This window comes from Centruroides vittatus, unplaced genomic scaffold, assembly GCF_030686945.1.
Source record: "Centruroides vittatus isolate TY-2023 unplaced genomic scaffold, ASM3068694v2 contig_575, whole genome shotgun sequence".
Classification (NCBI taxonomy): domain Eukaryota; kingdom Metazoa; phylum Arthropoda; class Arachnida; order Scorpiones; family Buthidae; genus Centruroides; species Centruroides vittatus.
In genome coordinates, this window is record NW_027122344.1 from 289,189 (window position 1) to 316,538 (window position 27,350).

Genomic DNA, 27,350 nt, shown 5'->3' on the forward strand with positions numbered 1-27,350 from the left:
CTAAAATGTTTCATTATATTTTAAGTGATAAATATATCTGATGGCAAACCTTTTCCGAAGACGAACCAAAACTAAATTCGAAATTTACTAACTCCAAATTGCGGATCAAATATTTAATTTGACTAATTATAAAATAGCAAAATACTGTTTACGAATTTTATTAATCTTTTTAATACTGTATATATCAGAAAAATAAATAATAGTGTGATTATAACGGAAACAAATATCAACATTTCGTTTAACAAGAAATCTGCTGTTGTTTATTTGATGATAATTTTTCGAGGTCCATAATCAGTGACTTTAAAGTCTTTTAAAGTCACTGATTATGTTAACGGTTTGATGATCTAAAATCACTTTAAAGACTTTAAAGCTGTCAATAAGTCTTTAAAGACTTATCGACAGCTTTAGGACCCCACTTTCATATTATATATGCAAAATTTTTAAACCTATCAAATATTTTATAATATATAAAAACCGAATACTTTCTTAACACTAACCTTGTTCAAGGTTGAATGTTACAAATACTGTACGCCATCACTGGTCTATAATATATAGTTATACATATAATAAAAACTGCAGTAATTAAATATTTTACAATATGTCATAATCCCCAAGATATCAATGCGTTTCCCGTTTGATGTTTAATGTGAAAATATAAATAAAACGAGCAATTATTTATTGTGACATCGTCACAATGCCAGGATGCAATTTTTAAACATATTTTTAATTTATTTAATTTGAAATATATGCTCTCCACCTCAAATTAGTACTGTAGTGTCTTACCCCTGTATCGCCTACTTTTCCTTTAATAATAGAGTCGGCACGATCATCTATTTAACACCTTTAAGGGAAAAATTTTTGAATTGAAGTAATATGACTTCCGATTTTCATCGCAAATTCATATATAGTTAATCGGGGCCTGCTGCCCCTAAGGTTTCCATATCTCGTCTCGACTTTCATGTACTCTATCTAACTACGTTCTCGAGATTAAGGAAGGGCAGACGGCAGGACAGACGACAGTAAAAATTTATGTCTACAATTTTTTCAAATCGCTGCCATATCACAAGAGAAAAAGTTTCAAAATTATTCAAATAAAGAGGGTTATATCTAACACTATTTAAAAAGATAAAGATTCTAGTAAATAGGGAAAAAATATGTCAAAAACTAAAAATATACATATCAAAGAATGTTTATTTCATAATCCATTATTCATTGTAAAAAACTAAATTTTAGCATTTTTAGCGTTATTTTTATTTCCATCATAGAAATTACTTTAAATTATTTTTCAAACGAAATATATATAATTCGAAGTTGATATATTAATCGTAAAGCGCCGAATTTACTTTAAATTATTTCTCTTAGCAAATGTCAACCTAACAGAGTTTCGTTACAAATATTAATTATAAATCAGCAAGACATTTTGAAATGTTATGGCCTTAAATTATGATAAATTAATAAATTATTTATATTATATAACCGTAAATTTAAGTTTTCAACTGAACTAATTTGTTAATTAACAAATTGACAGTTACTTGATCTTTTAATAACTGATTTTCATTCACTGTTATGGAAACAATTGCAGTCTGAAGAGTGAATTATCCCTTTATATTAAGTTTCTAATAAAGTAATTTAATTTTACTATAATCTGTTCATCACACAGTTAACTGTAAAATAATATTAAATAATTTCAAGCTAAATTATTATTGTGCAGGTGATTATTTTTTAAAAAGGTATACAAGAATTTTTTTACAGTTAATTTTAACAACAAATCTTTTTGTTATGAATTTTTAACTATATATATATATAAAATATATATTATATATATAAATTACATTTTCACTCAAAAAATTAATTAATTACGATATTTTATTGCTTAATTTAAATACAAAATTCGTTGACAGAGTTTGTAGCTGAATAAATTAATGATTCAAATTCAGATAATAAATTTAAATTTTTATTTATTCATATTTGAAAATTTCAAAAAATTTTAAATTATAATAGCTTTAATAAAGGATAAATATTTTATATCAGTTTTAATACTCATAAAAGATACACTCTCTAATTCTTAACGTTCTAATTTTAGCATCTAATTATAATTAATTATTCATATTTACCGATTTACTTACTTAGAAATTTTTTAATTATTAAAAAAGCACACTTTTTTATAATAATTAAATGAATATTTATTATTGTTGTTATTTCTTTTTGTTATATTTACAATTACCTAATATTTAAGTAATTTGTGATTTCGGTTTTTAATTTATACCAACATTTAATTTTAAATTAAATCAAATATATTAAATTACTTTTATTTTTAATTTGTATTTATTAATGTATAATAGAATAAAATAAAAATATAACATTCAAAAATATAAATACGTTCTTTTATATTACTTAAATATTTAGAACACATCTAATATTTAAAGAAAATAAATTATTAACTTAAATGGAATATTTAAGTTTTTAATACTTAGCATAAGCTACATAAGTTTAAATCAATATAAAAGTTAAGACCTCGATTTATTATTTATTAAATTTTAAACATTTCAACGATGTAGAAAAGGGGAAAAAATGTTATAATGATAATTCTATGTAAAAATGAAAATTTTCCAATAATTTCTGTCACCTTTTCTTGTTAATGTCTAAGTATATTTGGCAAATGTCAAAATGATTAACTGAACAGGAAATAAAATTAAAAGTTTCTTAATTAACATTCTGCTTAACCTAATTGATTTATATATTATTAACTGGCTGTTCAATCGAATTAAAATTTAAAATTACTTGCATTTTCTAAATTAAGAAATTTCTGTTAAAAATGAGGGAAAATTTTTGTTTTATTTTATTTTTTTTTTAAACTGTCCTATTATATATAAGTTTTGAATGCTATCCAGTTTCTGCATTGTGAATTACATTATTTTAATGTTTTTTCCCCCCTTCTTTCTTTTTATTTAGCTTAATGTTATTACAAATTATAAAGCCATAATATGAAGGAAATTCATTAAGAAACTCGTAACTTCAATAATCATTTAATCATAAAGAATCAACAGTTTGTGCTAGAAGATGAAGATGGAGAGGCGCGTTATTTATAGATTAACAATTTTTCTTTAGTTATTTGTCATTTTCAATAATGGTAATGTATTTATCAAGTTAAAAGAAGCGAAAAATGCAATCAACAATACCAAGATGGCGACTTAAATAATCACTTACCTCCAAATCGTTGTACCTCGACATTGTTTGTTCCTTTAGACTTGTAAGACATTTTATCTGTTGGCCTTTAGCATTTACATAAAGCCTATAATAATACTAGAGCTAGGCAACCGCTTGCAGTCGTCCAAACATAGAGAGCTACGCTAACAACAACCTTCCTCTTTCACTGGATCTCTTCCTTTAATATCACAATTCGGAATCATAACGGCCGGTTGTCTAGGTGACAACTCCTATCCGATTGGTTGATTGATCGGTGACGTATACGACTTTTAATACTTCTTATCTACCATTACGAAATTTATTTAAAAGCGAAACGTAAAAAAAAACGCTTACGTAACGCTGATTTTCGAAATTATATTAAAATTAACTGTTAAAAACTTTTTTATTTATTAATAGTTTTAATATATACTTAAGTGAAACCGTTATATAAGAATTTCTAACCCGTCATCTAGTGGCAGAAGTTGGCATTAATTTGTAATTCGTCAATTAATCTTATTTCTTTTTCTGTTTTTTTTTTTAATTAAGAAAAATTAATTATAAATTGTGGATATTTTTTAATTTATTTTGAATTTAAATTATTTAATAAAAATAAAAGTATTTATGTTATCAAATTTTTAAAATATCGTGTTGCATGTTACGCGAAAATAAAATGAAAATAATGTTTAAATTTCTGATATATTATTTTAAAAAAAAATATGTAAGAAATTCTTAATGATAACTCTGCAAGGTTAATAACATTCTGCTAATTAATTCATATTTATTAAAGGAGAAATATCTAGGGAAAAATGCAATCTGTTTGGATTATACGGTCAATAATCTTACAACCAAACAAATATATATAATTAAATATAATTTTTTTTTTATATAACACAAGAGGAATTAGATATAGCATCTAAAAACACATTTTCCGTTTTTATAAATGACAGAAAAAAATGTTTTAATTAATTATATTAAATTCGGTATCATAAAATCCATTTAAAATTATAAAATAAGATAGCTGTTTTATTAGAAAACATTTAGTTAATTTATATAAAAGATAACTTGATAAACTTATAGATTAAAAGTGATGATTGATAAAAGAAGATTTCATTCTATTTATAGAATTTTTCTGTTCGGTATAACATACCTTGTCATGTTTTCTTCCATCTGTCATCGATTATTGTTTCCTTGGTTTGGTAACGTTTATCCACGAGTTCGTTTTCGTTTATTTTGTATGTACATATATATTTACTCTCATCTGTAATTTATTTAAAATAATTATTAGAAAAACTAGCGATTTTAAAATAAAACTGATTAATTTTTTCCTAAATTGTAAATTTTTTATTCAAAATGTATCATTAAAACACAACGAAACATTTCTTTCTTCATTTAAAGCAAAGCCTACTAATGTGAAATAGTTCAAATTAACATCGTTAACATCTTGCATATATAAGTAATTCATTAAATCAAAATTATTTGCATAAGTATTAGAAATAATTTAAATTTTGTCGTGATGAAAGATATTCGAATATTTTCTGTTCATTATCTTGTTCTTGTGTGTTTATAGTACTCTTTGCGTATTAAAATCATTATTTTCATGTGCACGTCACTTAGAATTTTTATGAATTTCATAGTTCAATTGAAAAATTGTATAGTTGTTTAATGTTGGGAGATGTCCAAAATACTTGAATGATGAATGTCTATTATATATGGTTGAAAACATCTGACGTCACATTTGGCGTCAGTTACGGTCCTTGGCCCAAAACAATTTACGATTAGAAAGAATTCATAAATCCTATTGTATTTCTAAAGAGTAGATTTCTACAAACTTGCTTTTTATTTATAGTAAAAGCTATCGTTCGAATTTATAAATTATACTTTAGAAAATACTTCCACGTCTCTTATAATTGATCAAAATAGTACTACTGCAAATATATAGTTTACTTTATATAATATTCTAAAGGGAGAATTAATTAAATAATTAACAGAAATGAATTATGTAATTTATAGTTTATATGTATTTAATTCTAACGCTATATGATGATGTACAGTACACGAGTGAATAATTACTATTTAATGGAATTAATTAATTTGGCAAGCTTTATCATTAGAAAATAAACATAATGTAATAATTTAATAAAGAAATATCATTTATGTTAATGCCATTTTTCATCATAACATGTTTTTCTTAAATATTACATAACATAACTTCGAAATGTTAATAATTTTGCAAGAATTTACATATTTTATTTCTTTATTCTTATACTTATTTCTACAAAAATTTAAATTTCAAAATAGTAAATTTATAGACAAAATTTTGCTATTTTATATAACATTTTTATTCTTCATTGTATATTAATTGTCTCTTTGTATTTTACTTTATCAATGATTATGTTTTTCTTATAGTGTTATCCAATTTCTTTTTATTATTGTAGTATCCAATATTATTCAATTTTATATTTTTTAAAATTATTTAATCAATTAGAATAATATTTAAAAATTGTGAATATTTAATAGACCCATTAAAATATTTACATATATATAGAGCCCTATATACATTAACATGTATATAGGGCCTATATATATTTTAATCTGAAAAATTTCAATTAAAATATATCTGTTTTTATTGATAAATTATTGATTGATTATTAATTGTTTTACAAATACTTATAACATGTAACAAAAAGCTTAGCTTTAGATTTAGAAAAAAAATTTAGCTTAAAAACAGAATTAAAATTGTCTGAATTAAAAATATATGCAAATTGAAGACAAACGCAAATAAAAAAAAAAGATGGAGTCTTCTTTAATGTTCGTCATTATCACATGAACCTAATTAAAACATTGGCTAGTTGATCTTTTACAGATATAGATTGTTGTTTTATATTTAAAAAAGCGAAGAAAAACCTTTTTTTTAATTTAAAAGTGGTAAGGAAAGTAACTTTTATATATTTTGAGCCATTTTTTCTTACTTTTATAAAAGATGTTAACGCAGTTTTTACATATTTTGGGAGAGAATAAATCACAAGTCTCCACTAATATTTAATTAATAATTGTGTTTTTGTGATTGTGATGACCTATTAAAAAAATACTTCAAATTATATATTTTTAAAAAGTGTATTACGTTTTAAGATTTTAACTTTTATTGTTAGTTTGAATTAAATTAAAATTAAAATAGATTTGGTTTTGAATTTGAATTTTTTTCTGTTTTTCTCTGCCGTGTTGAAACCCGAACTGACAGACCATCATTAACAAAATTGATTCTTTCAAATTTCAATCTAAAATTGTTTAATCTGTTGTAATTTTATCAATCTTTTTAGAATTAATATCCAACCAAACTGTTATGAAATTATTCAAATATAATTTTTTTTAAATTTTTTAATGAATTTATTTCTATTTTTGTCAGAATGTTACTTTAATTATCGAAACCCAACGATTAGTAATAATTTATCTAATTCTGGTATAATTTATAATGCGAATGTATCAAATTCATATCGTAAATTATAAAAGAATTAAAATAAATCTTTAAAAGTGTAATGTAGGATAACATAATAACGTTGAAGTTATAAAAATGATTGATCCTTTTACTTTTCATTACAGTTCTATGGAATTGTTTGAAAATGTTGAAAGTTTTGTTGCTATTCGTGATGTAAATCTGTTGTATTTTTATTTTACTGTATTAATTGTCCGGACGTTTAAATAACATCGATTACAATTTTTATCTTAATTATTAATTGCTACCAAATGGTAATGTCGCAAAGGTACTAGTTGTGTTGACTTTGACATTACATAAATGTAACATCAAATAATCTATAAATTTTTCGTTGAATGAATTGACATTTAACAATATTTATAGTCAGTTCTTTATGGAAATATACCACTTAACATATATTACAAATAGTGCTTTTATGTATTATTTTAAAATAAAGTGTTTACTCATTGTTTACTCCCCAAAAATGTTTACTCATTAAAATTTATTAATCATTTTTCTATGTGCATTTATAATGTGTATTTACTGTTTTTCTTAATTTCAACAGAAAAATTATAATAATATTACTCTAGACGGACGATTTGTGGAAACAATCTAATTAGGTTAAGAAATCAATTAGAAATTAACACAATGAATAATTTGTAATGGCACAGGTTGAAATTTTATGAACGTTGCAAATTAAAATTTCATTTTTTGTTCTCTTTGAGTCCCTGTTCTATTATTTTTATACTTTTAACGTTATTATTATTTTTTAATTTTTAAATTAAATGAACCTTAGCATGTTGAAAGTTAAAGAATTGACTTCTTCCAGACATCATTGTCGATCTGTATGTACTGTACAATATATTGGAGGTTGGGCCAATGATAATGAGTAAAACAAAATTATTTTACTATGGTGTATATATTTATTATTATTATTACTATGTTGGGTTAAGTGAGATATACTCGGTTAACACCGGTGGCTGTGTACTATGCCGGATCCAAAGTCAAGGCATAGTAACCAAAACAGAAATTAAAGAAATGTATCAGTGTGTGTGTCTGTATTCAAGAATTTTCTCACAATATGACATGTATTCAATATAGTGGCCTTCTGTAGTGTGATGTATGTGTTTCTATTCAATTGTAATGTGCCCAGGCTTTTGTGTAGTGTGTGTGGTATGACACCTGTAGAGGAGAGAACAACAGGTACAATAAGCACCCTATCCATCCTCCACAGATGCCTTATTTCCTGGGCGAGTTCTGTGTACTTGCTAATTTTTTCAGTGCATGCGTTTTGTATATTGTGAGTGTTTGGAATGGATATGTCTATAATGTATGTGATTTTATTGTGTTTGTCAATGAGTGTGATGTCTGGTCTGTTGTGGTAAATTGTTTTATCTGTGATTATGGCTCTGTCGTAGTACGTTTTGTGCGTGTTGTTTTCCAATACTGTCTGTGGAATGTATTTGTAGTATGGTTCGTGGATGTCTACTAATTTGAGTTTCTTTGCAAGCTCTTGGTGTATTATATTTGCTATTTGATTATGTCTGTTTAAATAATCTGTCTCTGCCAAGAGCTTGCAACCAGAGGTGATGTGTTGTATAGTTTCTGGCATGATGTGACATTTTCTGCATGTGTCATTTGTGAGTGTTGTATCTTTGAGTATGTGTTTTCTGTAGTTTTTAGTATTTATGACCTGATCCTGTATGGCGATCATGAATCCTTCCGTCTCCCCAAAGAGGAATCCCCGAGCTAACCAGCTGTTTGACGCAGTTTTGTCAACAAAATCCTGGGCCAGATCATAAGGATGCCTGCCATGGAGTGCCTTTCGAGCCCACGATTGCTTAATAGTGTCTATGCTTTTTATATGTTGTGTTGTGTCCATATGATGTGAATGTAAGTTTAATGGTGTGTTATTCGAGTCTGCTAGAGTTACTGCTTTATGTAATTGTGATATTTCTTGTTTAATGTAGAAAAACTCTCGCAGTGACTGTATTTGTTTGTAGTGAAGGTTAACTATGTCAATCAAGCCACGTCCGCCATCTTTACGTGGAAGGGTTAATATTTCTGTGGCGGATTTAGGATGATGGATTATTATTATTATTATGGTATATATTAGAAGGGGACAATTTTCTGGTGCAAAAATATTGGTGGGGATATATCTCCTTTGTCCCTCATGAATAAGGGAAGCGTTATTTTGCTTTTTCCTTTGCTTCCAGAGAAGAAAGACTAACTCGTATCTATGTTAATTTTATTCTATTCGAGACATGTATTTATTTATTACATTTTAAAAACTAAACTGGCTTTTAGTACAATATTTATTTTCTAATATAATAATTTTACGTATAATTTATTATTTGTAATAGAAATAATAAATAATTTAATCTATGTTTATAATAGTCGAAACGTGTCAATAATTTTTTATAAATGACTTTTTTAAATATTTAATATATTAATTTTATGCTTAATATTATATTTAACATTAACTTATGTATAATTGATATGCAATTGCTTAGCTGGTAGGTAGAAAATATGCTGAATAACGCCATCCTTTGTTACTTTTAAGCAATAAATTAACTATAAAAAGTTTATTACTTTAAACAAATATAATAAATTTTAATCATTCCATTATTTCAAGTTTTGTTTTTAATAATGTCCTGCAAGTGTTTACTTGGCAAAACGAAATAGCAATTCTTCTGCAATTTTTTCAAACGTGTTATTGAATTAAAATTAAATTTTGTTTTAAAATTTTCGAAAATTTAAACCAATATTTTTTATTTTCATTAATTGCGTTAATTTTTAGATAAAATAAAATATTAAATTAACTTTTAATGCGTTAACTATTGAACTTTATTAATTTATCTGCATTTATACATCGTATTAAGCTTGCAACTAATATATATTTTTATTATGTAATATAGCACAAGCATGTAAATAAATAAAATGGTTTTAATTTAATAATTAAAAGATGTTTCCAATAATTTCAAACAACTCAGCGAGTAATTTCCAAGAAGAGAAACAAGGAAAATATTTTTCTCCGAACTTCATGTTGGAGTTTCACAATTTACTAATATAATTTAGTTTGAAGAAATGAATATTTATCTTAAAAGACAGATTTCATTTCATTTTGAAAATATTTTATTATTAAAACTTATTTACTTAAATGATTTCTAAGTTTAATTTTATTGCATTTTTAAGTAAATAATTATTTTCTCAATTAATTAAATCGATAAGCAAATCCTTATATAATTTCTGTTAAATAATTAAAATAATTATTTATAAATTTCCATTTAAAACTGCATAATATAAAATGAAGAAAGATCTATATAAGCAACAGATTATACATTTCTTCTTAATGTCTAATAGAGTATGTAAACAAAAAAGTATTTTCTATGAACTTGAAATAAGTAAAATGGAGAATACGCAAATAGCGAAGTTCTTCGAGAAGGAATAGAGGTAAGTCAGAATGTTAAAACAGTCCTCAGATAAGGAAACAAATTCATACCACAAGGAAGGGTCAACATGGTGGAAGCAGTAGCGAAATTATAAAATCTCGCAATAAATTACAGCTAGAGAGCGAGGCAAACAGCCAGGATAAATAAAAATGGTATCCAAGATGTTACAGAAGTGCCATAACAAAAACAAGAGAACAAAATGTTACAAGCCTGTCAAAGAGCGAAAAAATGGTGTGAAGAAAATGACAGTCTGTTTGTATACAGACAAAACAAGAGTCCCTGTTTTTAACAGTAAAAACTCATATAAAAGAAAAATGAAGGAGTATATAGAACGTACAGAAGCAGGGATATGAGATAACAAGCCTACAGAAAGATCACATCAAAAGTGATGGGTGCAGTGGCGTAGCGAGGGGGGTGCAAGAGGGTGTATCATGCACCGGGCGCCACTCGCAGAGGGGCGCCCAAATGGTCTCCAAGACAAACTATATGTGTTTCTGGAGGGGGAGAGGGGCGCCAATAAAGTGTCGGGCGCCAGTTATGCTCCGGGAGCCAGTTATGTTCGCTACGCCACTGATGGGTACTAGAGAAGAAAGGTCTTCCAGTATTTCTATAAGCAAGTAAGTCGACAAATACTGTACATGAGTCCCTCCACTATTCGAAATAGTGAAAACAGATAAAGAGAATTAACTTCTGAGACAGTGTTAAATTATACGGAACTAAAACATGGAGAAAATAATACATAATTTTCTAACTTCGGTAAATTTTAAAGCGAAATTTATAGTAAAACAGCTCTAAACAAGTCGTAGAAAGCATCAAGCAGGCCAGAGTGGAACTGGCGGACTGCCTAACTACGTCAGTCTGTTCTTTTTAATTGAGACAGAGCGTTAGCGGATCCTCTTCTATGTAGTTTACAATATTTCGTTCCATCTCAAAACTTGAACGATCGATTTTGATAAAACTTTGTCATTTTCCATTGATTGCGATGAAGAATTCAAAAATGTAGTCAGTGTCCATTTAAATGTAAAAGAAAGATGGGTCCATGACATTGTTTACGATATACAGTGGAATCAAAGTGACAACATCCATGCTCCCTGAAGCGATTGAGTATCCCTAACGAAATTTAGAGGGGAAAATAAAAAGCAGCATTGTGTGCGCCTTACGGAAAATAGGAGCGAAAAAAAAACAAAGCAATCAATGGTGATTGCTTTATTCAAGGACCTCCTCTCCGTACTGGCCAATGCAAGGATCGCCTCCTCTGTGCCTAACAAGTGCAAGGATTGCTTTTTTCTTTCCGCCTCCACCTCATTTCTATCGCGATACGACAAAGTCTCACGATATTCTAGTACTAATATCACCGGCAATAACAGATTGTGTACAAGTATATGGATAAACGACACTAGAGATTGTTTATAAGGTTATAGCAGATTATATAAACTTAATTATTAATACTTCACACTTTAAATGGGATGATAAGTTTTATGTACAGTACAAAAAGAGATGTCTCAATGGGGTCACCAATATCGGAAGATATAGCAGAAATTGTTTTAAAATGGGCTCAAGAACAGTATTCGGAAATTCAAAAAAGAGAGAAAATACGTGGAGAGATTTGTGGACGTCATATTAATAATATGGAACAGAAAAGGAAACACCAAGGGCTAATACAGAAACGTAAACGAAAACAAAATAGGAATTACCCTTTCGCTAACGGATAATAATTGCAACAATATTAACTTCCTTAACTTATCTATCTATAGTAAAGGCACAAAGTTATGTACGAAAGTGTTCCAGAAAGAAGATGCGATTGACACGTACTGTACAGTGCATACACTAAAAATTTGATGACAATGTCACACAAAGTAACAGCCATAAAGTTTTGGCGAACACGTTTAAGGGCAGTAACACATTTAAGCAAAGTACAAGATAGAATTATAGAGTTAAAAAGGGTCAAAGGTTTAGCGTCGAAACTTGGCTTTTCAGAAAAAATACTTAATAGTATCACTAAAACGATTACAAAGAACAAATACCGAAAGAAAGTATTGAGGAAAAAAGTTTGCAGGAATGGCAGCGAAATACGTGGAAAGGGAGTACACGATAGGAGTTAGAAGGAAAAATTCTTAGCAATGAAAAAGAAGCGATCATTAATTCATCAAAGCCACGGATATACGCATTAAAAATGACAACAGTTTCTTCTACGTAGGATAGACATATCAATCCATAGAGAAAAGAGTGGGTAACATTATAAATCGATAGCAATGTGAAAAATCCAGCAACGAGTTGCGTAAATATCCCGGCCAACTTTAAATTTGTGTATGGTGCCATCTGTCATGAGATTTTATATAACATTTTTTATAGTTTTAATTAAATTAATATTATTATTATACTATTTATAAAATGGAAAAAAGCTTAATTTGAAGGTAGAGACGAGTTTCATTAAAAAATATTGTAAATGCTAATAATGAATAAAACCTTAGGTCTAAACATATCCGAGATATGACACGATCTCCGCACCCCTTTCACCTTTAATAACCAAAATTTAATAGTATTAGTCTCTCTAACACACAAAGCTCCCTGCAAAATTTCAGAAATTTTCGACAAAAGCCATAGGAGTTATCAAGCTTCAACGTGGATGAACAAAATCGTGCCTCAATCACACACACACACACACACACCTACACTCACACACTAACATCCCTACAAACAGAAAACCCCCAATTTTTTGCATTTCTTGGTGTTTCTAGGTCCCCTTATTACAAAAATGTAAAATTATCAAGGTTATTTTTTGATCGATCGCCATACTTTCCCTTTTTATATATAACACTAGAAAAGTAAAAATGGCAGATACAACCTTTATGAAATAGGCCGGAACAAAAAAGTGGAGATAAAATGAACGAAGCTTGTCCTAATATTAATATAAAAATGCAGAGAAAAGGATAAAAGTAGAATCTTATAACAAATATACATTTATCGTTTATGAAAATACATTAATATAATAAATAAAAATTACGGTATGGAAGTAATTTGAAAATACTGTTAAGCAAAATGAACCTAAAAAAAATAGTTAAAAGCATTCAGAGGAATACAAAGTAAACATTGTATAATTAGGCACGGTATATAAAAAAGGGTAATAACTAAGGTACGGAACTTTGCGTGCAGCACCCATTTTATAAAATGATGAGGCATGATAAACTGACACTGGAAATGAAAACATTCATTGTTTTGGTATAGTAGGAAGCAAAAGATGCATCTAAACTATAATCCTGCACCAATTTTATTACATTGCACCAAAATATACCTATTTTATAATATTTTTAGTGGTTTGGATAATAATAATATTTTTAGTATTTAAAGCTTAAACGTAAGCGGAGGGAGGAAACAACAATTGTGCTGAATTCTGCATTCAGAGATTTAACACTGTTGTGATAATTATGTAAATACGTTCTCTTTATCTCCCACCAATCACAGCACAATGTCATTTCTCAGACAAGTTCACTTTTGAGTGATACAGCGCGTATGAGGAGCCGTCCAGCTAGAATACTCGATTGCAAATAAGTTCATTTCAAACATGAAAAAACTGTTGCAGAAGACACCAGCAAGAATTCAGTTGTATCGTGAAACCACACCATTATCACCAGAGCCTGTAGTCACCAGGTGAAAGCATGAGTTAAAACAGGTGTACTGTGAGAATTATAGGAAAATCACAAAATTTATCTTAAGTCTTGATGATTCTTATTCTGAAGCTGTAAAGAAAATGAAAGAAATTGTATAATACAGGGATGTAGAAGGGGGACTGTTCGCCGTCCACAGTTTCAAAGCTTTAATAGAAGCCATAAAGAAGATGAAAACCAAAAATTCATCAAAATATAATCAATTGAATACTATGAAAAAAGAGCACAACTCCATGGATGGTTTCGTGGATGTGAAGTTGGTACAAAGCCTACGGAAAATCCAGACATAAACGATGTTGTGTATCCAAATGCAGATTTAGAGTGCAAAGTTAAGATAAAGTTTGAGCAGCTCGTATCAGCAGACGTGGAACGCTTATTTTCGGCATTATAGGGACATACTGACAATAGAAAAAGATTTTCGTTTTGAAACATAGAGAAGCTGAATGTAGTTAGTTACAATAACTTCTGATGCACTAAAGAAAGTAGCGATGATGTGATCTGTGATGATGAACGATGATCTCATATTATTTGGACTATATTAAAAATAAACTTCTAAACAATGTTCACGATGTATGTGTGTCTAATGCAGTGTAATCATTAATTTACACACATGGTTTGTTACGAAAGAAAAACTGATTATTTTTGGACATCTGCACCCGTTTCGACAAAAATCGGCACCCATTCATATAAATTTTTACACCCAAAACTCCGAACTTTAGTAATAACCACGGAAAGTTTATTTTAAAAAGTTTATAAATTCTAGATTGTAAATTTGATAAATAGTATTTAAAATTAACGTTCTAAATTCTGGAATCAACGAAGTGAATTTAATGAAATGGGATTTAAATATAAGCTGTTCTAGAACGAATATAACGGAATATTTCGGTCTTTTGAAAAGTTTAAAACGAGTTGTAACTTACGATGGCTCGAAAAGTAACCGGAAACATTTTTAAATAAAGTAAACAATTTTTAGTTTCCTTAAATAAGCAGTTTCAATTGTTTAGAAGTAAATATACTGTATTTATAAAATATTTAATTATTAAAGCAATATTCTCGTTATCTGGAGATATTTATCAATATGCGATAGAAAATATTTGTAAAAAGCCAATTATTTCTAAACGTAACTTATAAAACCTGCAACTGAACTGAGGGAAAAAATCATAAAATACTTTCATTATTTTTCCTTTATACTTTTCCGGCTGTTATACATAACAGAGAGAAGGTACGGCGATCGATTAAAGAATGACCACTTTTTTGGACTCGGGGCACCTTGAAACCTCGAGAAATGCAAAAACATTCGGGAGTTTTTTCTGTATGTATGAATATTAGCGTGAGGGCAGGATTTTTTTCACCCTGTTTGAAGCTTTTTGTCGAAAATTTCTGTCATTTTGCAAGGAGATTTGTATATTAGGGGGATTGATGCTATTAAATTTTTTTGGTTAAAGATCGACGGGGAGGATTATCTCAATATTCTTTTAATAATATTTACTTTAACATTAAATTTTTTAACAATAATTATTAGTTTAATATATGTTATTATGAAAAATTTTGTATAATAGTAGCAATATTTTTCATATTTCGTATTCGTATGAATGTTTTCATGTAATATTGTTAATGGAAGCAATAATAATAAAAATTTCTTTTTTAAAATATAGCCTAATGGAAAGACAAACAAAAATGATACATAAATGCAATATTAAAAAATCGTTTAATGTCGAATGGAAAACGTCAAAACTAGTTTTTTACTAAAATTTCTGATGTTGAAACTGAAAAACAATATAGAAATTTCGTGTAATTTTACGCTAGAAATTTCATCAAAATATAAAACTTTTCTTAACATATACAGAATACAATATAATGTCTATGTTTGTCTTACAGAGAGGTTTGTTAAATGCAACGTCCTTATCGATTACCTTACTAATTTGTTAAACACATAATTATGTTTAAAAATAAAAACAAAATGCATATTTGTAAAATACATAACTGCTCCGTACTAAGTGCGGATATCTCTACATTTATGCACAGAAAAAAATCGATTTTTCAACATTTAAATGTTAGTCTTTTAGTTATCACAAAAATAAAATTATGAATAAATGAACTTTAATTACACACAATATCCATTACTGATTAAAAAGTAGAAAAAATACTTTAAATTTTTATAAAGTATAAGTCAATCTCAGTGAAATAAATTAACTTCAAATATTTTACTTGAAATCTTTTATCAATTTATAATAATGATTAGGTTCCTACCCAAACATCAAACATTCATTGGTCAAATTTTAAAGATTTTTATGTTAACATTATATTAATGACATTAAGATTAATATTAGAAAGTTTTTTCAATCTCAATCGAATGATTGCATGATAGAAGCATCCTATTTTAGATAAACTCTTAATAAATTGTAATATAAGCTTTCAAATATAAGAAATATAAGTTTAAGTTATCATGTTTTTATATTAATTATATGATTTTAATTCTAATTTTGGAGTAAAGCACTTTAAAAATTTAAAAATTTTTAATTAGAAAGCTTAAGATTATTAAACTTATGTGTAGGTTATTTTATCACCATTTTGTAATTTCACAATTTACAAAAGAGACAAAACATGTAATTAAAATATCTTGCAACGCAATATATACCAAAAAATACATCAAATCAGCGATAGACATGAGCGATAATAAAATTCAGAAGGAAAAAAAACAAAATCAACAATGATTAGGAAAAAACGCAGTAGCAATTAAGTCTAATCAACATTTCAAAAAAGCAAGTGAAAATGTCATTATTTAGTAGCTTAATTACGAAAAAAGTTTAAATTATTTAAAATAACAAAACAAAAACTAACGAAGAGTAATTAGGAAAATGGAAAAAGATAAAATTAAAGATGAAAAATATAAAAACTAAGCATAAAACTACAGTTAAAAGTCACATAATTCTATATGTCAATATAATTATACTTCACAACTTGTAAAAATGAAAAATATAATTAATATAAATATGAACTCTCTCTTTAATTCTAAAGAAAAAAAATATATTTCAACTTGTTATAAACGTATAACTGGAATAAATTGGAATAAATAAATTTCACGACATTATGATGAATAGAAAAAGAGAAGGAAATGAACAAAATATAAAATTAGAACAAAAAAAATGAAGTAAAAAAATAGACAACTGAGTTTTATTACATGTTCGAGTACCCAAAATAGAAGAGAGATAATCATGAAGATTTCAAAGATGCTAAAAGATAGAGGGAAAGGAAGAAAGATAGATAGAGATAGAGCACAAAAATTATTTGATTCGTAAGTAAATTTAACCGATAGACATAGTATTTCTTCGCAACTTAATAATATGTTCATAAAAAAAGAAGTGATTGTCTTTTAATGCACTATGTGTAATTAACACGTACTGCGTCAAAAGACAATCATTTACTTTTTACCTACGAATAAAATAATTTTTGTGCTCTCTTTCTATCTACTTTTCTTACTTATTATTATTATGTGTTACATTACACGTAGTGGACAATTTTCTATAAAGCTTGTATTGTATTTGTATTATGCCAGATAGATAGTGTAATTACTTTGTTTTCTATAAAACTTATCCCTCTGGTATGATACAAGCTTTACAGAAAATTGTTCACTATGTGTACGATGTGCTGAGACTGGGATATGTATATATATATATATATGTTACAGTCAAAACCCGTTTTTAGTTAGAACGCGTTTTAACTAGTTGAAACTAGTTTATACTAGATGTCTTTGTTAAAACCCGTTTTGTCTAGTTAAAACTAGTTTTAAGTCAAATTCATTTTTGACTAGCAGTAAATTCTAGTTTTAACTAGACAAAACCCGTTTTGTCTAGTTAATTTACTGCTGTAGATGTTTTGATTTTAGATAAAACTAGTTTTAACTTTTAACATTAGTTAAAATAATTTTAGCTACATAAATATGTTTGGGAGAAATAAATAGTTATGTAAAGTGATTCGGGAGAAGATGCCTAACATTTTGCTTATGAAGGAAATTATAGCAATAATTTGGAGGCCTCTAACGAAAATATCATATTCTTGAGCATGTTTTTCAAATAACACTTTGGAGTATATGAAAAATAATTGTATATTGTGTTTGCAATGACAACTTTTTTACTGTCTGGCATTTTAGGCATCTCACCCCTATTATCAGGGTGAGATGCCAAATGTCATTAGGGTAAGATAACAAATATAATTGCATAAAATTAATTTTCGAAAATCTTAACCAAATTTAATTTATTGCATATGTAGTACAAAGTACTTCATAGGAAGAAGAACAGCACAGTATAAGTATTGTTAAGTTTCCGGCCGTTCTAACGTGCTCTATAGCTAGCTGAAAGCTTTTTTCAGTCCAAAAACCTTTTTGAGAAGTCCCTGTATAATTTCTATGCATATCCTGCAATAAAACGAAAAAACAAAAAATTGGCATATTGGAATTCAATTAACAAAAAATAGGCATGTTACCCCAAGAAAAATGTGGCATCTTTCCCATTTGTCGGGGTAAGGTGCCTAGTGGAGTCACGTGTTCTAGCATGTCTGATCGAGATCGGCGGTAGCTCACAATGGAAACTTTAGAACCTTAACTCACACATTAATTGTTTTTAGCATTTTTTAATAAATTTTATTTTAACTTTTACTTTTAAAATGATTCTAGAAACATTTCACAACAAAAACTTCGTTCTTATCTTGCTTTTATTCTTCTCAGATGTAGAAAATGAGGTAACGGTAGCCAACTACAGGTTTCCGTACTCAATATTGGCCCAACGATTCATCATGCAAACACATGACAATATCTGACGTCACCGTTTGAAAATATCAAAAACTAGGCATATTCTTCCCCCGCTTACCACCTTACCCCGAATCACTCTATATGTTACAGTCAAAAACAGTTTTTAGTTAGGATGCGTTTTAACTAGTTGAAACTAGTTTATACTGGATGTCTTTGTTAAAACCCGTTCTGTCTAGTTAAAACTAGAATTTGAGTTAAAACTAGTTTTACCTAGATAAAACGGGTTTTAACAAAGACATCCAGTATAAATTAGTTTCAACTAGTTAAAACGCGTTCTAACTAAAAACGGGTTTTGACTGTAACATATATATATATATATACAAACAAGAAACACCACACACCTACACAAACACGTGTGTGTATATGTATTTATGTATAATATTTTACATATATCATATATATATTATATGTATTTTTTTCATTTTAAGATTTTTTTAAAGACAGGAAATACTGCTGAAAAAATTTACATGTGTTTGTTATTGCAACAGAACTAATAATTTGATTTATTTTGTGTAAAATTAATGAACTGATAATTAATAAAATACGAATTTTTAAACTTCATTATGTAGTCTCGACTCACTCTAATGAGTGACATGGCAGCTTAAAACAGTAGCAAATCTGCCGTCAAAAATACAATTATTTAAGAATTCTTTTTAAAAGCACGGATTTGTTTTAAAAGCATTCATCCTAAAACATTAAATTCAGATTGATAAAATTAATTTTCGTAATAAAAGAAGTGTGTAATCTCGGTGTGTTCTAATTGTTTTAGTAATAGATTTAGATAAATCCAGAATTTCTAAAATTCTCAATGATCTGTTTGAAACAAGGAGTCTACAAAAACCTGTATAAAAATAAAATATTTTATAGTACAAGGTAAAAATCATCGAACAAACAAAACTTAAATAATAATAATGCAGATAAATCCTCGATAGCATCGGTGCCATTGGCATTCAGCAGAAGAAGATAAAAGAAATAGTTTATCAATGACAATTTTCAATTTTCTTTTACAAGTCATTATAAGAAAAGAGACTTAGTAATTGTTTTCATTAATTATAATAATTTTTTATTAGGTACAATTTATTAATTAAAATTATTCAACAATATCAAAAGTATTGATAAATTAAAGAATATTACATAACTGTCGTGAATAAGAAATCAATATAATAAGAAAATACAGGAAATATTGATTATAAGGGAAAAAAACTATAATTAGCTTATGAAAGTTTTACGATTCGACTGAATGATAATGAGTAAATTATATGATAAAACTTTATATCTCTGCTAGTTTTAATTCTTTCTTAATTAAGTTGTTAATTATCTACGATTTTAATTAACTTTTTTAATGAACTCGAAATCTTCAAATTATTTATAGTTTATTCTGTACTTAATCGAGAAGAAATAAAATTGTTTGTCAACTGAATATTAGGTATTGTATTATATAGAATATTGCTTATGTTTAAGTAGAGACTGTAAGTTTTAGTTTTAGTCTATTATATTTAAGCCTATCTGCAATAAAGTGCAATAAAAGATCTCTTTCTTATTATTTCATCTCGAATAGACTCAAAATTTTAAATTATTACATTATTATGTATATAAATACACATATACAGGATGTCTATAATTGAAGGATACAACTTTAGACCACTCTAGAGACAAAACTGTTAGAGATAGATTGGTAATATTTTGTAGACATGTTTATGTTGACAAGGGAAAATAATGAACAATGTTTCAAAAATAGTTACAGTTTTCGCTCTAGAGGTTTATAACGGCGTTACTATTGCTGCAACAAAGAAACTGTTCAACGTGCTTTCCTTCCTTTCAGTTACATACTTATCACATTAGAAGCATAAGATTGTAACATATCAGAATTAATCAGACTTCTCTTTCAATTCGCCTTTTTATTTCTGATAAATCCTTAATTCCATCTGTATAAGCCCTGCTTTTCAAATAACCCCATAACTAGTGTTAGACATGATTGCAGTATGGGGTCTTGTATAAAGTTGATGTTACTCAAACATCCCCTCTGCTGTATGTTTAGGAATGACGACAGTTTGCAGCATGCCTTTATAGTGTTACTGTTATGTATGCTGCAACAACAGTACACACCTAGCGACGATAATTGTAACTATTTTTGAAACTGTATATAGTTTTCCCGTGTCGAGATAAACATACTTTATCAACAAAATTCTATCGACCTGTCTTTAATAGTTTTATCTCACGCGTGGTCTAAAGTGGTATAGTTTAACTGTTGATATTAATACTCTGTACGTAAGTCATTTTTCTTAAAATATGAGGTTTTCTGAATCTATTAGAGACACGAATGACATTATAATAACCGAACCGCTAAATCGGGTTAACTATGAAAACAGTAATTATTTCAAATGTTGTAGCTGTAATCCATAAATATAATCAAATTGTTTTGATAATTCGAAAAATTACGAGTAATTAAGGTATTTCTTTCCGTTTTTATCCACTGGTCTCTTGTTGCAAGGTAATAAATCCCTGCCTCGAAAAAACTTCCAGGTCTTCAAATAAATTCCGAGTACACGTACGTTTTAAAAATAAACCTCTCCCGGAACTTAATAGAAAAAAAAAAACCATTATTATTCAAAATATGGAACTTTATTAAATTTTATTTCAATAATTCCTGTACAAATGGTCATTATTTTGACTATAAAAAAATAATAAAGCCATTTTGCCCATTTGTCTACAAATATATACGCTATTGAAAACAATGTAGCTCAAAACTTTAGGAACAGGCATTATTTGCTTTTTTAATCAATAGCTATTCAATATTAATATGCTAAACAATATTAAAATGCAAGTATCGATAGTAAAAAAAACAATTAATTTTTATGTTTAGTTAAATGCAAAAAAATAAATAAATGTGATAACACTGGCTCAAAATTTTAATAAAAATTAATTTAATAGTTTACCGCTTTTTCATCGTTTTTATAAGATTGTAAACACTGTTATGCATTGGTTCTATCCACTTTTGAAAAGTATCATTGCTATTTATGCTTCTTTAGCTGTGAAACATTTTCAAATTGGTAAAATTTGGTCGTAATATAGTCTACGTTTAAGAATATTTCATAAACGCTCATTGGAATTTAAGTACGGACTGTTCGCTGGACTTAATTTTAAATAAAAACATTATTTTCTTATTCGTTAAAAAAATCCTTTGATCACATTTACATTATGAGTCCATTTTCCTCCTGCAAATAAAGGGGCTTCGGATAATAAAAATTCTGATAATAAGTAAATGTAGTCATCGGCATTTTGGTTTTCCTTCAAAAAGTCATCCCTGCTCTAACACCGTATGCAAATCTTTCCCAAATCATAACTCCGCTTCCTCCCATTCTTAGCTATAGGCCTATACAGTCTTAGGATATTTTTTAAATGATGCCAATAATATTCATCAAGCCCATCAAAATTAAACTTCTTTTTACCACTGAAGACAATAAATTTCCTTGCAACAATATAATTAGTTGTCAATTTTAATTTTGCTTTCAGTTTGTCCAGCTAGGCCGACGTGACTCATGCATTACACTGTAGAAACTAGAAGTTTACCTGTAGAGCATCCAGTTTTGGAGACAAGTCTAATTATTCTTGCCTTATCTCTAAGTGTTAATTTCGATTTCAGATGCATATTTAACCATTTTTCAGGACTCGAATACGTATTTTCATATTAGTTTTATGTTGTTATAGTTTATTATATAAAATTTTAAAGAAAAAGAACCGAATAGGTCTATTACAATTTAAAATAATTTGTTAAATATATTTAATGACTTAAATATTCATTAAATATTTAAAAAAATTTAAAAAATTGAAAATAAAATTACTTATAAATTTATTTGGCAGCCATTCTTTTACTTCAATTTATATTATTTTTTATAGAAGCAGTTTTCTTAAAGAAATAAAATGATGTAGGCTATTAAAACAGCAATTAAATATTTATTTAAAACTTAGAATTGCAATTTATAAATAAAGAATTATCATAGCTTCTTCTCTTGATATAATTATCATTTTTAATATTTTTTATTATATTTTTTTCTTTTTCTTCTTTCTTCTCAGGCTGACCCGAAACTTCGAAAATATCTGTTCGTTTGAAACGACCAATTCCGCGTTTCAGGAATTATTTATTATAAAAAAATTTATTTTATGCCATTATATTTTTGTAAACAAAAAACAATATTTTAAGAAAATTGATTGCATATGCTTTTAGTAATATAGATCAGAATTAAAACGCCCATCGTATCGTAAGAGATCGATACAACCAAATGGCATCGATTTAAAATATTCAAAATGTTCCCAAAAAATAGACATTTTAACGAAAAATATATAAAATTTTTATACAACTGCTATTAAACCATTTATATGTAGTAGTTCACACGATTAGATATTCTTTTCTAGTCATAGAGGTTGGATTCAACAAAGATCTTCTTAATACTTAGTAGCAAAGAATCGTTTTCTATCGTTTATGTATTTTATAGCATATTCAATTGTTAATGAGGCTTCTATAATGGATCGGTTATGTGTATATAACCCCTATTTGCTTGCATCTTGCGAAGAAATTCAGTTTAATAACGTTAGGTTAACGACTGATTGACGTATATAGCTTAATGCAAAAACAATGCTTTGGCTCTGTTAAAAATTACTGTTTATAATTAATATATAATATATTAATTAAACTATTTTTGGTTTTATTTCTTTTGGTACAATACAATAAAAGATAATGCTTATTTTTTAAAATGATTATTGATTTAATACCAAACAAATTGTAACTCGTATGTCGTAAAAAGCATATGCAAGAGAATTATTTTGAAAGCTGGGAAGAGTAGTGTATATGAAAATAATCAATATACAATATAAACAGTAATGAAATAACTTAAATATTATAAGAGGTAAAGTAATAATCTTCATTTCTTCCAGACTTTATTTTAATAAGATCCCAAAATTTTCTTTCATCTCCAGTTTTATGCGTGAAGTAATCCATAGGTAATTAGTGAGCTTTCCATTCGGAGAATTAAATAAAATTGTAGAATTCTTTAATATTATAGATTTATTAAGAAATTTAATTTCAAACAATAAACTAAAACAACATATTTTAAAAAATTATCAGTTCGTCAATAAAACGTTACATAATTTCATTTACATTTCCTGAAATGTTTTCAGAATAATAAACGATTAAATTTATTTTTTATAAAGTCTTTTCCTACGATTATCCAATGCATCTGAAAAATTCTCGATGATACTCAAGCTCGGTTTATAGATGAGCAATTCGTGCCCTTAAATTAGTCCGTTACAACATAGAGCACTGTCCTGTTAATAAGAATATGAATCATTTCTTTGGTTCTGTTATATCGTAGGTAACATATAATTGTCAAGGACGTCCAGATATATCTTGGCATTTGTTCTTTATCCAAAATAACTAATAATCAGTTATGAAAGATAATCCCGAATATTATGTTCTCCTGATATTAACGATAGGGCAATTGTGAAAACAACGTCACATTTTTCATTTGATCATAATAAAAAATATTTTAAAATAAAAGTAAATAGAACGTTAACTTTGTTTATAATAAAGTATAATTTTAATCCGAATTCTGAAAAGATTTCCGAAAGAATTAAATGCTTATCAATTCCCTCTCTCTATCTTGAAGTGTATTTCTTGGTATTATGGACAATGCACCAATTTTGGATTATGAACAGGAAAATTCATATTAATCGCATTTTTGATTAATTATAAAATCAGATTATTATTCTATTCGATAGAAATATGTATATTGATATTCGTGAAAATTGCATTGAACAATGAATGCACACTATGCAAATTCATAATTCAGTAAAAGGCATCGAAACTTAAATGAATAACGAAAGGGTTTTAAAAATTAAAAGTTCTGTTCTGTATTTATTATTTAAATATTTATCTTGTTTTCGTTACAATTATGTCTGCAATTATTACTCTTTAATTTACTTTTAAGTTGATTAAAGAAAGAAATGTGTTTAACATATTAGACTTTTTCATTTTCTAAAAGAGAATGTAGAAAAATCTTTGTTTGTTAAACTTTATTTACAAGAAAAAGTTCTATTTGCTTTAATTAAATATTAAATTCATTACGAACTGTAATACTTATTTAAAATAAATTAACTTTTAACAACTATCAAATGCAATATGAAGTACTTATTATAAATAATAGAAAAATATATGAAAATTATATATAATTGAGTTATTAACAATTTAATTTCCTTCTTCATCTTAATTAATTATTTACTCTTTTTAACTGTGAAAAGATTCGAATACAATATTTTAAACCCTATTATTAACATACGTCAGCCAAAAGCTAATATATTTAAAAAATAATAAAATTATGGAATTTGTCGAGAGATATTTTATTTAATTATTTTGTTTATTTTTGTACCACACAAAGAAGCATAAATAATTTTTAACCAAAATTATTCTAATTTTATTCTTAAAAACTAGAATTTGATGTTAGGAATATTTTTTTAAAAGAAGAGCTTTTTGTATCTTAAAAGTTTTTGCCAAATTTTATTTTTCTAAAAAAACAGAGAGAGAATTCTTTTATAGAAATCAATTCGTAGAAGAATGATGATCAAATATTTCAAATACATTTTATTTTCTACATTTTTCGAATTCTGCAGCCAACTAACTTGATATATTTGATAAAAACTGAAGCAATTTTTAATTTTTTCAAAATTAGTTTTAAAGTAAAATAACTGAAATTCTTTAAAAACGATTTCATATTTACTTAAACATTATTATTAAGATGAAATATGGGAAATTTTGAGACAAATTTTCGATTTTTACTAATGCTAGAGAAACTTTATTTATAAAGTGATTTTTGAAACTGTAGCTTTTAATACTAAATTTAACTTGACAGTTGTCCAACAGAGAAAGTAAGTGAACAATAGAAATTCTATTGTTAGTACACTCGAGAAAAAGAACATTTTGAAAGTTTGACGCATATCTACTTACACTTTAAATGATTAAAGTTAAAAAATATATATATATATATATATATATACCTGTATATATTATTAAATGGAATTTGAGTATTAATAGAGAGGTTGAGGCGCACGTACTCAGCCCAAAACGTGAACGGCGGACGGACGAGCGCCGCCATCTGGCAATTCTATACGGTCAATAATGGCGTTCGCTACGTCTAGAATGGCGAGTAGACGTTCGGCTTAAACTTCATTTTTTTGTGTTTGGGGTTAAAATTATGACGTATTTTATTAAAATAATGATTATTTAAGCATTTACAAATAATAATGTAAAGAAACAGACGATTTTAATCCAGAAATTATTTAATTATTCAATTTTTTAACAAGTGATGCGAAGTGCCTATAGAATTTACATATAATTGTTATCATAATAGCTTATCTTAAGGTAGGTTTGTTCTTCCACGGCATCTTCTACCATCAACAGCGTAATACGTTTGTAAATTTTCTAAAAATTAATTTTTCGAATTTACATAAACCACTACTTCCCTGGACAAAAGTATGAGGTAGTCCTATCGTCCGATCGTACGGTAGGAGACACCACGCTAATTAAAAATAATTATTTAGTGTTATCAAACATCCTATAAACACTTTTAAACAGTTTAATTTGTTTATTTACCTTTGCTGGTAACCCTTGATGTTAAATGTGTCCGCCATTTTTTTAACAAATTTCCCGTGAGTTAATGCGCGAAGTTCACTGAGTCACGTGAAGTAAACGAGCGCCGCAAGGTCTTTTACTTGGACTTAAAACGTCAAACGTGTACTTCTGCTTGCCGTACAAGTTTAACGTTTGTACTTGCGCCTCAACCTCTCTAATATAATTCCCAGAAGTTATAATAAGTTACAAAGTTTCTCATTTATTTGTCGAAATTTTGTATTATTTATTTATTTAAACATAAATTTTTAAAAATTATATTTGAAAATTTCTTTAAATAAATATATTTAAATCTTTGAATAAAGATATTACTATATTTAAAAATATTGCTTTTTAATATCATTGTATAAAGATTATAGTCTTATATGAGAAAGAAATACAAAATTATGATTTCCTTCAGACTATATTAAAAATAAAATTATATATAAAAATATATATTAAAAATAAAATTAAAAATATTAAATATTGATAAATCGTATAATACATTTATACACACATACTGTATATGATAATAGCATACATTTTTATCAATAAAATAGCAAATTGAAGCTCACAATTAAAGGTCAATCAATATATGCAATTTCCTGTGGTGCCATCTGTAGTCAAAAAATTAAACGAAGCATATTTATTAATTTAAAAATTTAATATTTAAACTAAACTAAAAGTTATATTTTCTTGTATTTATACATTAAATTTATACTTTTATAATAAAAATATATATTAAAAGTGATAAATTATTAAGAGTATAATATTTCTGAATAATTTTTAATTTTCTTATTTTCACGTATAATTTACAGAAATGTAAATTATTTATTTCGTTCTGTATTAGTCTAAGTATGTATTGATAAAGTGGAAAATATAATCTATCTATTTAATAATTTTTTCTGGCAACAGATGGCGTAACCACATCTACTTTAGAGTTAAGTAAGTTGTCAACATCTTGACGTAGGCTACTGTAACTATTTTAAGTAATTCAAGCAATTTAAAAAGGAAGTTAATTTTGGTAAATTATAAAAATTTAAGAAATAGTTAATTTATATAATATTAAAAAATAAAATTTTCATTCATTTGTAATAATAAAATACAGTAGTAT

At 27.0% G+C, this 27,350-nt stretch overlaps 1 protein-coding gene across 1 annotated transcript in view; it reads right to left on the minus strand.

The window, feature by feature from the left end:
• The window catches only part of LOC136979038 (stomatin-2-like), a 49,756-nt gene extending 46,319 nt beyond the window's left edge, over positions 1–3,437 (minus strand). The window contains exon 1 of the mRNA XM_067274915.1: positions 3,208–3,437. Within this exon, the coding sequence (XP_067131016.1) occupies positions 3,208–3,259 (52 nt within the window). The 5' untranslated portion in view covers positions 3,260–3,437. The remainder of the gene's footprint in view (positions 1–3,207) is intronic.
• Positions 3,438–27,350: the final 23,913 nt, after the last annotated feature.